The following is a 16,756-nucleotide window of genomic DNA, read 5'->3' on the forward strand; positions in this document are numbered from 1 at the left end:
GCTATATTCTGTCTGGTTCACAATTTATTTCTCTACTAATTCCTAAGTCTCCTCTTTTGTGCTTATTTTGGGTTTGTATATTTCTTCACCTTTAAATATGCATCATTGTTAATTTTGTTCACGTATGTTTTTTAGATATGCAGTTTAGATATGACAGCTGCTTTGGTTGTATCCTAGAACTTTTGGCATATTGTTTTATTATAATCTTTCACATAATTATTTATTTTTCTATGATTTGTTCTTTGACCCACTTATTATTTGGGCTTTCATTTTTATCCCCACTTGGGTTGTGTCTTTGTGCTTCCTCAACAGATTACTGTTTTTACTGTCTATAAAGAATGTATTAAGTATTTCTGACTTTCCACTTCAGTATTTCTAACTTTTTTTACAATCTCAGATACCTTTATGCTCTACCATGTGGTCAATTTTGGTCAAAATTCCATGTGGGGCTGAGAAATAGGTATATTCTTTTGAAGTGCCATTTAGAAGCTACCATAAGTCTTTTAGACATAATTCTTTCAGAAATTTGTTGAATTCTATATTTTCTCTATTGAATTTTTAGATTTGTCAATAATTCTCCTATTATTACTTTATTACTGTCATCTCTTCTTATAATTCAGTTAATTCTTTGTTTATGCCTGTAAATGTCAAAGTACTTGGAGCACATAAATTTAATACTGATATTGGTTTGTTGTCCATAGCTCCTTTCAGCATACATTTGCTTTTCTTGCTTATGCTGTGAGCTTTTGTTTTCGGCTGAGAGTATGATTGTACTATGTTTTGAGGAGTGTACTTCAGGCATGGAAAATTTTTTCTGGCTTCTCATTTTCATCCTATGAATGGTTTTTACTCTGTAGATATATTTCTTGTAAGCAGTAGATTGTGGGCTTTTATTTTCTTATCCAACCTGTCAATCTTTTTCATTTGATTGTATTGTTTAATCGATTTACATTAAAAGTTGTAAGTTTCTATCTTCCTGCATTTGTCTCTATTTTTTTCTGAATTGGGGATTTTTTTTTGGTTCCTCTTTAAAAACAATATTTTGTCTCTTCATTTACTTTTTGCTTAATTTACTTTAAGGAAACTTCCCAACTGCTCTCTTTCCCTCAACCTCAAGTCCCCCACATTCTCCTGTTTGATGGCCCTTTCTCTGAGTGAGGCTGATGACTCTGAGTCCCTGATCATGAGGTTCATTTTTACCCCCTGTCCTCATGACTTTTTCTTTCCTATTTGCATGAAATGTTCTCTTTGAGTCCATGTCCTCCTACTCTTCCAGCTGTTAGTTGCTTCCAGGAACTCTGATTCCATTTTCCTAAGGTGAGATGCTATCAATGAAGGCACAACACTTTCTCAGAGGAAATGGCCTCTCTGAATATCAAATCCCTGCACATTTTACCCATTTTACAGTATAAATACTAGCTATCAAAGTCCCCACTGTCATTATAGAATGTTCTCCTCTTCTCCTTGGAAGTCTTCTTCAATGGAATCCCCCACCATTACTGAATTGAGATTTCTCCCTTTCTTACCTCTGTTTCAATACTTCCTTTGCTATATCACTCATTTTCCCATAGCCCTTCTTCCTGAGAAGTTCTTTACCCCTTCATTGTTTACCAATGACATGATTTGAGTGCATCACAAATTCTCCTTTATATTATTCCTATCTTCTCTCCTTTTATGCACCCTCCCACGCTGAAAATTAGTCCCATACCAAAAACAAACAACAACAACAAAATCCCAAACACATTGATTCACTGGTAGGTGGTGTGTTGTGAGGTTTAGTTCATGGTATTTCAGTCCTGTTCTGTCACCTTTTCATATATGACTTCCACTTTCTCCTTTTTCTCCTTGTACTTTTAGAGAGAAATTTCTTAATGGTCTCTCTCTTGTTATTTTGTTGTTGTTGCTTTTAACTTCATGGGTCTCTTTCTAGCTTTTTTTTTTTTCATTTTGCAAATTTGGGAAACATGGCATCTATGCCTTCTCCAAATCATTAATAAAAATGTTAGATAGTACAGCACCAAGCATAGACCCTTACGGAACTGTATTAGAGATCACCTACCAAGTAGATCATGTGCTCAAACCTGAAACTGTGATCTCACTGATGTGGACATTCTTCCAGTGATGCAGATAGCAACACATCTATTCCTTCCCGTCTATGTAGTTTTTGTCCATTCCTCCCAAAATGCTCAGGGCCTTCCTTTATTTTTTCTTGATGTGGAAGAAAATATCATTGGAACCTATGGGGCTCATTTCTCTTGCTTTTCCTTATAACCAGTGCCTTTTCTTTTGATAATATATCTCTTTGATAACATTCTTTACCCTAGTGCATAGCACTGAATTTCTGTTGTTCCTATTATAATGATGATGATGATGATGATGATTTTGAGACTGAGTCTTGCCCAGGCTGGAACTGCATATCCACTCAATTTGCTTCCACTACTGATCAGTACAGAAGCCTTGACCTGCTCTATTTCTGAACTGAACCAGTTCCCCTACCCTTAGGCAGCCTGGTGGCCCTCGCTCCCAGGGAGTTTTCAACCTGCCACTGGAATTAGTGTGGATACACTGCAGTTCAGAACTTCTGAGCTCAAGTGATCCGCCAGTCTTAACCTCCCCAGTAAAAGGAATTAGATATGTGTCACCATGCCTAGCCATAATTATATGTTGTAGTTTACTCACCTATACCATATGCCCCTACAATGACCTCTAGATGATATTGATTATTAATTCTTTGTAAATTATAATTTATATGACTCACAACTACACAAAAACATTGTTAGGAGAAGTTGAGGGTCACTAGAGTTTACAGACTACACTTTCTTTTTTAAAAAACTGGAAATACCTTTCTCCACAGCTGTTATCACTTCTGTATCCCACAGTCTTTTAGAAATTACTGACAATGGTTCAGCAATCACATTATCTCAATTTTTTCAGTTCCCTAGTAAGTTGTGACTTGAACTCATCAAGGGCTGCTAAATGCTCTCTTACTATTTTCCCTTCTTGAGCAGAGGATCACCTTCCTACTAGCCTTTATTGTTCCATGTGTTCCACTTCAAAGATCATTCTTCTTGGCAGAAAAATGAAAAGCAAAATAAAAGTTAAGTAGTGTTGTCTTCTCTCTGGCATCTGTCCCAAACAACAGTCTTATCCTTTCCCCAATCCTCATTTTAGCTACCCCTACTACTTTTATTGCTTTTCACTTTTTTCATATATTTGTTTTCCATTCTTGTGACATTTTCCCAGTAAAAAAACCAAGGTATACACAAAGTAAATGTGCAGTCCTGTCAAAGAAAATGTAGCCAATATAATCTTCATAGAAAATATTTCTGAGTTGCTTTAAGGAAATTTCACATTAAGGAAAATAAATATTAATTCTAAAGAATTTGAAAAATACTTTTGCATTCCCAAGAGTATTAAGAATACATGAAAACAGATGAAAACTTTTTCAATGCACTGAACCAAATAATTTCAATTATGTGTTTAGTGTCCTTAATACTTAAGTATGTGGTGGTGGTGAGGTCCTGAGAGGAGTGTTATCTTGCTTTATGTACTTTTTAGTACAGCCCAATACCTCTGATAGTGCCTTGGAAATAAGGCATTACACATTAAATAAATTTAATTTCAGGAATAAGTTAAAACAAAATCTCAATGAATAAGCAAAGATTTCTATCAAATGAAAGCCAATGCAACAGATGAACCTTTGTTTTCACTCATTTCATAAAATATAATCAAGTGTTCTTTAGAATCCCCAAATCTGGATGGCCAAATGAGTTCTAATATTATAGTAATATAGCTGTTAAATAAAGTAAATAAGTTACAGTAAATGTTCAAATGAAGGATTAAAAAATTAAATTAGAATTTGTATTGCTTGCAAGAGAAATTCTCTGATTTATTACTACAGTTAAATGAAACTTACAAAAAATTCTGAAAATCAAACTACTTATTGGTATTAGTTAACAGTATTGAATTACTCTCTTTGTTAGAGTAAAAAACCTAAGCTATTGCCCTGTACTGATTATCTTCAATTTATCTTGTATATATCCTATTTATACAGAGACATTTTGATGTTGTCTTAGACACCCATTAGACTATGAGCTCCTTGACAGCAGGGATTGTCTTTGCCTTTCTTATTATCTCTAGTACTTAACACAGTGCCTGGAACACTGCAAGTGTTTAGTAAATGCTTAATGACTGACTGATTATTGATAATTTAAAAAAAAACATTGCTATTAAGAACTCCCTAAATAATTATAAGTAAAATAAAACTACTATCTTACTTTTGGGATGTTAAGGACTATAAATAAAGCAACTATAAAATAAAAACTTTTTACTTTACAGAAGTTTTAAATTTACTTTTTGGAATTGACTGAGGCATACAGCATACTCCTTAACAGTTTATAGAGTTTTAAAAAGTGATTAACTTCTCCATCTAATGTACTAGAATACTGGGATACACCATGATATGCTATTAAGTAGCATATTTATTCACATGAGTCATGCTATAAGCCAATAATTCACAGGAAACAAAGAAATATATCCTGGATAAACATAATTATCTCTTTTTCTACCACAGTTTAAAGCAAATGGAAAAGCTTAAAGGAAGAAAAACAGGCATGCTGCTATCATTTAGAAATGACATTCTTTTATGTAGTGAGCTACTTTATATGTAATAAACAAAAATTCAAAATACATAGACTGAACTTAAAATTAAATTGTCATAAATTTGGTTTAGCAGGTATTACAATATTTTAAGGAAAAGATAAAATGATCACTTATGACAAGCTATTAATCTACAGAGAATAAGAGGCTACACTGAGCTTCAAAGAGATTCTGATTAATTTTTCCTTGTTTCTCTACTGAATATTAATATTATATGTATCAAGAACGGTTTAAAAGCAAACACATGACTGAAAATACTAAAAACTAAAATATATCTTCAGAGAACAAATAGTTGTCATTCCCTCAACTGTCTGTAAATTAAGACCTGATATTTCAAAAATGTTCTTTTTAAATAAAAGGAAAATGTATACCAACAAAAATTTCATTTAATAATATATAAATGTGCCAGACTTAAAATTTAACATATCATCTAGCAGACAGTCTCCAATTCAATAAACATTCATTAAGCACCTACTATGTGCCAGGAATTATGTGAGGTGATAGGAATACAAAGGCAAAATTAAAATAGTTCCTGACATCAAAGTGCTTATACTATACTAGAAGGAAAAAATATGTTCAGAGATCAGTAAATAACTATATAACTGTGTGCGTGTGTGTGTGTATACATATATATATATATATATGTATGTATGTATGTATGTATGTATGTATTTAAAATACAAGGTAATTATTAGGCAAGCAATAGGTGAGGTAGAGCACTAAGAACTGAGAGAACCAGGTATGAACTTGTTTGGTAAGTAGCACTTGACCTAAGCCTTAAAAGGACTAGGAGCTTCACAAGATAGGGGTGAAGAACAAAATTTCAAGAAATGGATATAGTCCTTGTTTTTAAGGAACTCAATGTTTAATAGGGGAGACAATTAGAAAATAATTAGGTAAAACAAAATATATACAGGATAAATTGGGGGTAATCTCAGGGAAGCGACTAAGATTGAGGACTGGAAAAGTCCCTTTTTTTGGGGGCTGTATAACATGTTAGTTTAATATGTCGGTAATAATAATACTAAAAAAACAAAATTTAGCCAAATTTTTTTATTTTGAATACAGATAGTAATGATATGTATCAGATCTTCTTAACAGACTGAATGTATTTTTTATTTATTTTGCAAAATATTTGGAAAAGGCTTCTTGAAGAAGATAATAATAATACCTAGCATTTACAGAGTTTTAGGGTTTGCAAAGTACTTTGCAAATATTATCTCATTTGATCTCCACAATAACTCTTTGAAGTATTTTTCCCATTTTTTTTAAGATTCATTAATTTATTTTTAGTTTTCTACATTCACTTCCACAAGATTTTGAGTTCCAAATTTTCTCCCCATCTCATCCCTCCCCACCCCAGAGTGCATGCATTCCAAATACCCCTTCCCCTAATCTGCCCTCCCTTCTATCTCCTCCCCCCTCTTATCCCCTTCCTCTTGTTTTCCTATATGGCAGGACAGATTTCTATACCCCAATGCCTGTATATCTTATTTCCCAGTTGCACATGAAAACAATTTTTAACATTCGTTTTTTAAAACTGTGGATTCCAAATTTTCTCCCTTCCTCCTGCTCCACCCACCCTCATTCAGAAGGCAAGCAACTCAATAGAGGTTATACATGTGTAGTCATGCAAAACACTTCCATAGTAGTCATGTTGTGAAAAATTAACTATATTTCCCTTCATCTTATCTCACCCCCCCTTTATTCCATTCTCTCTTTTGACCTTGTCCCTCCTTAGAAGTGTTTGCTTCTGATTACCCTCTTCCTCTGCCAATCTGCCCTTCCCTCTATCATTCCTCCACTCTCTTATCCCCTTCCCCCTTATTTTCTTGTAAGGTAGGACAGCTTTCCATACCCAACTGAGTGTGTATGTTATTCCCTCCTTAAGCCAAATCCAAGGAGAATAAGATTCACACATTCCCTCTCACTTTCCCCCACTTCCCCTCCACTGTAAAAGCCTTTTCTTGTCTCTTTTATGTGAGATAATTTACCCCATTCGACCTTTCCCTTTCTCCTTCTCCCAGTATAATCCTCTCTCATCTCTCCAGATATCACCCATCCATCTTCAATTCACCCTGTGCCCTCTATCAATCTATCTATACATATACATACATATATATATGCATGTGTATGTATATATATGTGTATGTTATATATATATATGTATGTGTATATATATAATATATATATATATATATATATATATATATATATAGCCCCCCCCCCAACTACCCTAAAACTGACAAAGGTCAGAGACACTTCTAGGGACCTGTAAATTTTCATTTCTTCCAAGGTGGTATGATAAGGGGTGAGGTGTTTACTCCTTTCCTGGCCTGTGCTCTGGTCTGTGAGGAGAATTTCCTCTCCATTGCCACTACAAGCTCCTCCTCGCCCCAGAACTGCCCCTCAGAATTGTGACCCAGATCCAAGCACAGGCAAAGCAAGAGATTCCTGCCTCAGCACTGGCAAAGAGATCCCTGCAATCCCCCTCTGATTAGCCACTTGATTCCCCCTCAGTCTGTGGGCCAGAAGCTCCGGAACCAGCCACCACCCCGGGGCCACGCTCGGGAACTGGGACTGAGTCCACCACACTTCTCTCTCACTGTAGTAAGACTTTTCCCACTGACCTTCTAAGCTGTCTTTGGCATTCCTGGGTTGAGAAATCTGGAAAGCAGCACAGCTACCTGCGATTCAGTCCTCTGAGGCCTGCTCCAGGTTCACTGTGGCCTGAGCACCCACACCAAACTGGGCTCCTCTCCCTGCCTTGCATGATATACCTTTCTGATCAACCATCCAGGTTGTCTTGGGCTGGAAATTTGTTTCACTCTGTCTTTTTGTGGGTTCTGCTGCTTTAGAATTTGTTTAGAGCCATTTTTTATAGGTATTTGGAGGGGTTTGGGGGAGAGCTCAAGCAAGCCACTGCTTTCACTCTACCTTCTTGGCTCTGTGCCAAAAACAATTTTTAAACATTTGTTTTTAAAACTTTGGGCTCCAAATTTTTCTCCCTTCCTCCCTTCACATCCACCTTCTTGAGAAGGCAACTCAATACAGGTTATACATGTGTAGTCATGCAAAACACTTCCATAGTAGTCGTGTTGTGAAAAACTAACTACATTTACCTTTATCCTATCCTGCCCCCCCTTTATTCTATTCTCTCTTTTGACCCTATCCCTCTTCAGAAGTGTTTGCTGCTGATTACCCTCTTCCCCAATCTGCCCTCCTTTCTATCACCCCCCCCATCCCCTTTTCCCCCTATTTTCCTGTAGGGTAAGATAGATCTCCATACCCAATTGAGTGTGTATGTTATTCCCTCCTTAAGCCAAATTCAAGGAGAGTAAGATCATTCCCTCTCACCTTCCCTCACTTCCCCTCCACTGTAAAAGCCTTTTCTTGTCAGTTTTATGTGAGATGATTTACCTCATTCTACCTATCTCTTTCTCCTTCTCCCAGTATAATCCTCTCTTATCCCTTAATTTTATTCTCCAGATATCACCCACTCATCTTCAACTCACCCTGTGCCCTCTATCTATCTATATATACATATACTTTTCCCCCCCTCCAACTCTCCCAATACTGACAAAGGTCTCATGAGTTACAAGTATCATCTTTCCATGCAGGAATGTAAAAAGTTCAACCTTAGTAAGTCTCTTATGATTTCTCTTTCCTGTTTACCTCTTCCAGCTTCTCTTGAGTCTTGTATTTGAAAATCAGATTTTTTATTCAGCTCTGGTCTTTTCATGAAGAATGCTTGAAAGTCCTCTATTTCACTGACCTGTCCATTTTTTCCCCTGAAGGATTATACTCAGTTTTGCTGGGTAGGTGATTCTTGGCTGTAATCCTATCTCCTTTGACCTCTGGAATATCATATTCCAAGCCTTTTGGTCCCTTAATGTAGAAGCTGCTAAATACTGTGTTATCCTGATTGTGTTTCCACAGTACTTGAATTGTTTCTTTCTGACTGTTTGTGGTATTTTCTCCTTGACCTGGGAACTACGGAATTTGGCTACAATATTCCCAGGAGTTTTCCTTTGGGGATCTCTTTTAGGAGGTGATTGGTGGATTCTTTCCATTTCTATTTTGTCCTCTGGTTCTAGAATATCAGGGGAGTTTTCCTTGATAACTTCTTGAAAGATGATGTCTAGGCTCTCTTTTTGATCATGGTTTTCAGATAATCCAATAATTTTTAAATTCTCTCTCCTGGACCTATTTTTCAGGTAAATTATTTTTCCAATGAGATATTTCACATTGTCTTCTATTTTTCCATTCTTTTGGTTTTGTTTTACAATGTGTTGATTTCTCATAAAGTCACTAGCTTCCAATTGCTCCATTCTAATTTTTAAGGAAGTATTTTCTTCAGTGAGCTTTTGGACTTCCTTTTCCATCTGGTCAATTCTGCTTTTGAAGGCATTCTTCTTATTGGCTTTTTGGACCTCTTTTGCCATTTAGGTTAGGCTATTTTTAAGGTGTTTTTTAAGGTGTTTAGTGTTTTTCTGGGTCTCCTTTAGCAAGCTGTTGATATGTTTTTCATGATTTTCTTGCGTCATTCTCATTTCTCTTCCCAGTTTTTCCTCTACTTCTCTTTCTTGCTTCTCAAAATCCTTTTTGAGCTTTTCCATGGCCTGGGACTGATTCACATTTTTCTTGGAGGCTTTGGATGTAGGAGCTTTGACTTTGTTGTCTTCTTCTGGTTGTATGTTTTGATCTTCTTTGTCACTAAGGACAGATTCTATGGTCTGACTTTTTTTGTGCAGTTTGCTCATGATTACAGCCAATTACTTGAGTTTTAAATGCTTTGTTAAGGTAGGGGTCTGCTTCCAGTGTATAGAATGTACTTTCCCAAGTTTCAGGGGTTTTATGCAGCTGTTTTCAGAGATAACTTGAAGGGACCTATAAGTTTTTGGTTATTCCAGGGTGGTATAATGAAAGGTGAGGTGTTTACTCCTTTCCTGGCCCGGGCTCTCTGGTTTATGAGTGACCACAAGCACTCTTTTCTGCCTTGGAACTGTGAGGAGGATTCCCTGTGTACTGCCACTATAAACTCCAACATGCCAGCACTCCTCCTCACCCCAGGACTGTCACCCAGAATTGTGACCCAGATCCAAGCACAGGCAAAGGAAGAGAATCTTGCCTCAGCACCAAGGAAAGAGATCCCTGCAATCTCCCTCTGATCAGCTACTCAATTCCCCCTCAGTCTGTGGGCCAGAAGCTCCAGAAGCAGCCGCTGCCCCAGGGCGTGCCAGGACTGGGGCTGGGACCTAGCTTCTCTCTCATCACAGTCAGAGACTTTTTCTACTGACCTTCTAAGTTGTCTTTGGCTTTTGTGGGTTGAGAAGTCTGGAAACCACCACAGCTGCCCATGATTTAGCACCCTGTGGCCTGCTCCAGGTTCACTGAGGCCTGTTTTGCCTGCGTGCCCATGCTGGTGTGATAGACCTTTCTAATTATCCATTGAGGTTGTCTTGGGCTGGAAATTTGTTTCACTCTGTCTTTTTGTGGGTTCCGCTGCTCTAGAATTTGTTTAGAGCCATTTTTTTACAGGTACTTGGAGGGGTTTGGGGGAAACCTCAAGTAAGTCACTGCTTTTACTCTGCTATCTTGGCTCCGCCCCATGAACACTCTATCTTTCCCATTTTTCAGAAGAGAAAATAGGTGCAAACAGAAGTTAAGTGACTTGTCCAGGGTCACACAACTAGTAAGTAAGTACCTTAGGTTGGATCTGAACTCCGGTCTTCCTGATTCCAGGTGCAGCATTCTATTCACTGTGTTATATCAGAGCCAAAAAGGTGTGATTTAGCAAATACCCGAAGGAAGTCAGGAAAAGAAGACAGTGGAGATGAGAAGGAAGGGAGTTCCAGGCATGGAGGATTAGCAGAAAAAATATGTGGAGTCTGGAGATGGAATATTGAGTGCTAGGAACAGTAAAGAGGCCAGTGTCACTGGTTTGTAGAAAATATAGTAGAGGGGAGGAGCAGGAAGGTGTAAGAAAACAGGAGGATTTTTTGAGTATGAGGGAGACATAGGCATGTTTGTAGATAGCAGAAGCAGCCAACTGACATGGAAGACATTAGTGAGAGAGTACATATATAGAAGATGAGATGAAATAGGATCACATGTGCATGTAGAGAGATTCATCTCAGCAAAGAAAGAGTTACCTCTTCATGTGAGAGAAGAGTGTAAGCCATGATAGTCATGGAAAGCATCTTGGTGATGTGAAATGAGGAGGATGGATTAAGAGGGGGCACTCAGTGAATGGCTTCAATTTTTTCAATAAAATATGAGACAAGGTTTTAGGATGAAAGGCTTGAGGAAGGGGGAGTCATGGGAGATTTCAGGAGAGATCAAAAGCTTTGAAAAAGTCTCTGTGGTGAGTGGATGGTGCATGGACTAGTGAGACATAAAAGGATTGCCTTGCCACACTGAGGTATAATTGAGATTATGTAACATAAACTTGTAGTACACTCAGTCATTATGGTTTCACGATTTTCTCCAGCTTCATTCAGCAGCACATTAGCAGGAGTGAATGTAGCAGATTATGGGAATAATCCAAGACTGAGGTTTGAAAATCGGAAGATCTTTTATAGGATAAAAGAGCCAGGGACTTGATTTGAACTGGTTTAACACTGGGTCACAATAAGGAAGAGAAGAAAATTTAGCCTGTGCAGGGCTGATAACCTGAGATAGGACTCAGAGATGGGGATAATGGTAGTCACATTGAGGAAGAAGATGAGGGTTTAGAGCTGCAAACTCCAGAGGGAGAGGAGGAATGGCAAAAGATTATGAAAAGATAAAGGAATTTCCAAGGTCATGAACATGAATATCAAATCATGAGGAATGAATTTAGGTAGGTTAACAATGTCCATAGGAATGTATCACACAAAATAATAATGAAGATCTGTTAATGGGGTAGGAAACCACCTCCAATAAATTTCAGAAGTAGGCTTATTAGATAGTACAAAACATTTCAAGGAGCGTGGTCTGGAGTTCAGCTTTGTGGGCTATTTGGCTTGCTTACTGTATCTTTATGGACCATTCATTTGGTTAACTTCCTCACCAGCTGAATGGATAGGTGGAATAGAGGATGGAGAAACGGGTTTGAACAATGGCAAGTGGAGGCTCAGAATCACCAGGATAGGGAGAGAATGACAGGACAGGAGTAAGAATATTAACTGTTGAGGAAGGAGTTCAGGTAGATTATCATTGTCTAAAGGGGTTTAGCCTCAGGTGGGGCAAGGCAAACTTAGTGGAGGTGCAGGTGACAGAGGGTACCTGGACCATTGTGGAATGGCTATTCAGGGAGGCTAGTTCAGGCAAGGCAATCCCTTTAGAGATGTAGTTGGCTAGAGAGGGTTTCTATCTGATTTTTCTACTCCCAATACATTTTTATTTCTATTAGATTTTAGTAGGCACATCTGATGCACAACAAAGTACAAGCATGTGCTATGACGCTATGACTTCAATGTAACGCTACTTGCTTCAACATATTAGGAATTCATGATATTATCTATGTGGGAACTGTTTCTTCTGATGCAGATTAAACTATTATGAAAGGCTGAGCATGTCTGATGAATTGTTAAAATCAGAAAAAATTCATCATCTGGTGGTGAATCCTCTGGTGATAAACCTTTTCAAACTCATTCAAATGTAATCTGTTACTGGGTCCCTAGAACTTACTTGAAGCTAACAATTCAAGTGGTATACTTCAGAGAAAGTAGGGTCACCTCCACACCCTGACAAGGGTTTTAGTAGAGAACAAAGTAATGATACCGTATTTTTTAAAGTAAAAACACTGGAATTTACAGTTAAATATGAGTTGCTATCCTTCACAATAGTCACTTTGGAAAACTATACTGTCATTCTAATGATACAATTATCATTCAAAACATTTGTGGAACTCTTTTCTTAAAACTGTATTAAAAAAAATCAGTTTATGATCTAGGTAAGGTAGTCAACTTTAGGTACTTTATGGTCACATTTAATTTTCAACACAAAACGGCATTGCCCAATACTGTTTACCAGACTTGTCTTAAGATGATTCTGGATTTTTCAACAATCAAATCTACCTTCAACAGAAAGTCTTCAATGAGAATAGTCAGAAATGGACCACAGTCTCTGAAAGCTAATTCCAAAATAGCAATATTCTGACCAATGGTTACTTTGTTGAAAATGTGGATAGTCTCCTAAGATGATGAGACTGAAGGAGATAATATTCATTTTCATGTTTAATTTCTGACTTATTTGTTAATCCTAATAACTAGTTCTGGATATGAGTAAAATCATGTGCAAAAATAAGTTGGGAAAATTAATTATGGAAATTTAAAAACAAATTAATTTTAAAATCAATCAAAGCCAGAAGTCAAAATATCTGTCAATAGGAGTAACGTTCTAAAAATGTGGTCTACTTCTATGGACAGACTTTCCATTTTGTTGCTGTTCAGACATGTCAACTTTCTGTGACCCTGTGGACCATACCATTCATGAGGTTTTCTTGGCAAAGATACTGGAGTGGTTTGCCACTTTCTTCTCCAGTGGATTAAGGCAAACAGAAGTTAAATGACTTGCCCAGGGTCACACACTGTCTGAGGCTGGATTTGAACTCAGGTCTTCCTGACTCCAGACCCAGGGCTCATTCACTGAGCCACCTACGTGCCTCCAGTTTTTGGTCAATGCTAAAGACAGAAAAATCTTAAACTTGGGTCTTATATCTTTAATATGTTTGGTAGTCATCTTGAGTTCTATTGTATTCTCCAAGCCAATAACCAACAGCTACAGTGCACAAAGGAACGTCTATATTCTGTTGAGAAAAGTAGTTTTCAAATTGTATTCTATACCACTCCCAGAGTTTCACAAGGGCAACATCTACTGTTAGATCCCTGTAAAAAGGTGGCTGCAGCAGACAATCTATTTGTTCTCCCACAAAGACTCATGTTGATACTATGTCAAGAGCTGGACTTCTAGGGTACAAAATAGAATACAAAGGCTTTTATAACCTAAAAAGCTGCGAAAGCCTTTGCTGCAGACTTCTGATTGTTATCCTTTCTACTACAGTTCTTAAGGATATTACATATTACCTCCAAATGAATAACAGCATAGTATAAAATGATTACAAAAATTACTAACCATGGAACTCTGGTTACTGTTTTCTCCTATCAAGACATCAAACATCTTGGCTACTTCTCCTTTGAGAGAGATATTGTGTTTTTTCAAGGCAGAAACATGCTTTGATAACTGCTCTCTTAATGGGCTGGAGTTAGATAGTTCTTCAGAGCTGTAAAATAAAAATACAGAAAAAGTGATCAATTTGTCACATTGATTAATGATCACTTACAGAATGAAACCTGAAATGACTAAGTACAAGCTTCTAAAACAGCAATAATCAAAATACAAACTTAATCTTGGGTTCAAAAGGACATGAGCCTTACTAGATTATGTTGCTTGCAATCAGAATATGCTGCTTTGAAAATAGTCTCATGGTCTTTATAGCTAATCCCTCCATATGTATATAATCTGAAAAAGATGAGTTTATTTTCTTACCAAATTTCTTTCAATGAAAACATTATGTTTATTTTAAGAGGCTAAACACAAAAGTATTAACTAGTATTAATAACACTATATTTGAAAAGCTAAAAATCACAGCAAGATCAAAAGTAATAGAAACGCCAGAGGATAATGGTGTAATTTCCTCTTTAATTAGATGCCATCTTTAGCTGTACATATTGGTCATTACTTACTCTGATTCTAGTATCCTCTCATACTTGAGTAGACACTTTTAAAAATTCCTTTTGACTTCTTAACTCAGTGTCAAAAACTATCCTGGACCTTCTAATTGGTTTTCCATCACAAATCCTTGCATACAGCATTTCACAATTGTAAGCATGTTCCCTCTGGAACAATGGTCTCCAACGTGGAGGTTAGGGTCCCCTGGGAGGCCTTCCTCTCTTTGCTCCAAGGACTAATCCCTAGGGGCATGTGATCAAACAATCAGAGGGTAGATAAATGGGAAGCATCTCATCCTTACTCTAAGAGTCAAATCTGAGCTTGTTTCAAATACAACCATACCCTTATGCCTCAACATTCCCCATCCTTCTGCTGTACAAACTGCCAACTTTTCCCCTTCTGAAATAGAGCTTGTTCCTCAGGTCTCCCAGACACCCCCAGCAGTTATCTACACAGGTAGCATTGTAAAATTCAACTCACTTCCTCCCCCAGCCCATAACCTTGGAGCTATGGTAGGTGCCCTTAGAAGGAGGATGGTGGCAGTATTCCTGGACAGAGGCTTGGCAATATGTGATAGGCAAAAGGAAAAAGGGACAAAGGAATAGAGGGTAAAGAATGGTGTGCAGTTGAGCAGATTTACCAAAGGACTGAGAAAGATAGGGAGTAGAGTGTAGTCATTGTAGCGGTAACGGCGTAGAAAGAGCTGAGGGATAGAGGAAATGGTAATTATGATGAGAATGAAGAACAGGATATAAGAGGTGGTAAGTCATAGGGAAAGATGGAATAATAAAATATTAAAATTAGATAACAGAATTTAGGAGTTTATAAACATGGAACCGTAAAACTTAGGTGAAGGCAAGATCAAAGGTATGCCTATCTCTGTGTGTAGCTGAGGTCAAGTGGAAGAGAAACAGACTGAGGCCCTTTAGGACATTTGAGAGATTATCAATATGTACAGAAATGTCTCCTAGTGTAAAAGAGGGAGATGGGGAGGACAGAAAGATTATGAGTCATGCATTCAACTTAATGAGAAAGGAAGGAAATGTCCTGGAGGTTATAGAAAGCAGCTATCAAGATTTAGATAGGATGATAAATTTGAGTAGTGTGAAACTCAAAACAGATTAATTAGGGTCTGAAAGTGGTACTAAGAAGCAAGGAGTAATGCAGCTCCTCAATCATGATCAATGAGATGGAGAGTATTAGAGAAAAAACAGTCAGTAATGGAAAAGATGGTGGGGGAACATGTTGTCAAGAGGGTGTTATTTCTTTCTGAAGAACACAAGATGGAAGGAGTAAAAAAGAAAGAGGTTTAAGATGAAAGGAATTTTGTTACTTGCTGAGCAAGCATTCCCAGGAGCTTGGTATTATTAGAATAGTTTGACTATAAGGAGACAGGGGTATGCTAATTATTTAAACACAACTAAACAGAGTTTTTTTTAACAGAGATATCAAGTTATTTAATCATAAATATGTAAAATGGTAAAATTTTTTTAAATTTCAGGTATTTTATTTTGTGATTGGGGGAGGTGTTAGGAAAACATCTTATTTTCTAATGCTATAAAAAGAACTAAAACAATTTTTCTCTTTAAAGACTGATTATTTCATTTGTGGAAAATACTGCAGATTATAAATTACCAATACTTATTACCCAAAATGTTCAATTCTGTACTAATTTACCAAACTTAATTAATTAGTATTTTGATTTCTAAATCAGTTTTTTGTGAGTTCAATTACAGTAAAGCAATTGATTATGGTCATCTCTCTTGGGTGAACTGATAAAAATTAATTTGTAGACCCAAAAAACTGAAGATCAGACTTTGTAGGAAAGTGATCCCTTTAAGGTACAGTTATTGTCATAAGGCCTAGCCTAAAAGAGACCTCTTTATTTATGATTGCTCTGCTCACTCACAAATAAACTAAGAAAAAATGATGCTAAATTACTTGTACATGGTCATACACCAAATAAAAGATAAATGGAACTACAAAACTGGACTTTTATTTCTGATAGCCAGTTCTAACTCTTAAAGAACTCAATTAATTCTTACCCAAGGACTTCCGCTTCCGGGAACCAAGATGGAAGAGTGAAAAGGTAGTTGCTTTCACTCTCCCCTATCAACCTCTGAAAACCCAGAAAATATCACCCGAGGAAAAAAACCCTGGAACACCTGAACTAGAAGAAAGATGGGGAGCAGCAGCGTAGCAGACCAGCAAATGGGTCTCCCAGTGCCTCAGCAAAAATAAGGGAGGCAGAACTAAAAGGGTCCCCAGGCAGATAAGTACTCTGCAGCATTCATCTGAAAGGAGGTGAAGAAAACAACCTAAAGGCTTTCTAAAGCCCTGGCCTTGCTGATTCCAACAACCACCTGAGCTGTGAGCCCTG

General features: G+C 37.2%; 1 protein-coding gene across 6 annotated transcripts in view; it reads right to left on the reverse strand.

The window, feature by feature from the left end:
- Nucleotides 1–16,756, reverse strand: part of KIZ (kizuna centrosomal protein) — a 212,402-nt gene that overhangs the window by 50,918 nt on the left and 144,728 nt on the right. For all 6 annotated transcript variants that reach the window (XM_020986871.2, XM_020986896.2, XM_020986877.2 and 3 more), the window contains one exon: nucleotides 13,780–13,927. In XM_020986871.2, the coding sequence (XP_020842530.1) occupies nucleotides 13,780–13,927 (148 nt within the window). The remainder of the gene's footprint in view (nucleotides 1–13,779; nucleotides 13,928–16,756) is intronic.

Source organism: Phascolarctos cinereus, unplaced genomic scaffold, assembly GCF_003287225.1.
Source record: "Phascolarctos cinereus isolate Bilbo 61053 unplaced genomic scaffold, phaCin_HiC Scaffold_2;HRSCAF=192, whole genome shotgun sequence".
Classification (NCBI taxonomy): Eukaryota; Metazoa; Chordata; class Mammalia; order Diprotodontia; family Phascolarctidae; genus Phascolarctos; species Phascolarctos cinereus.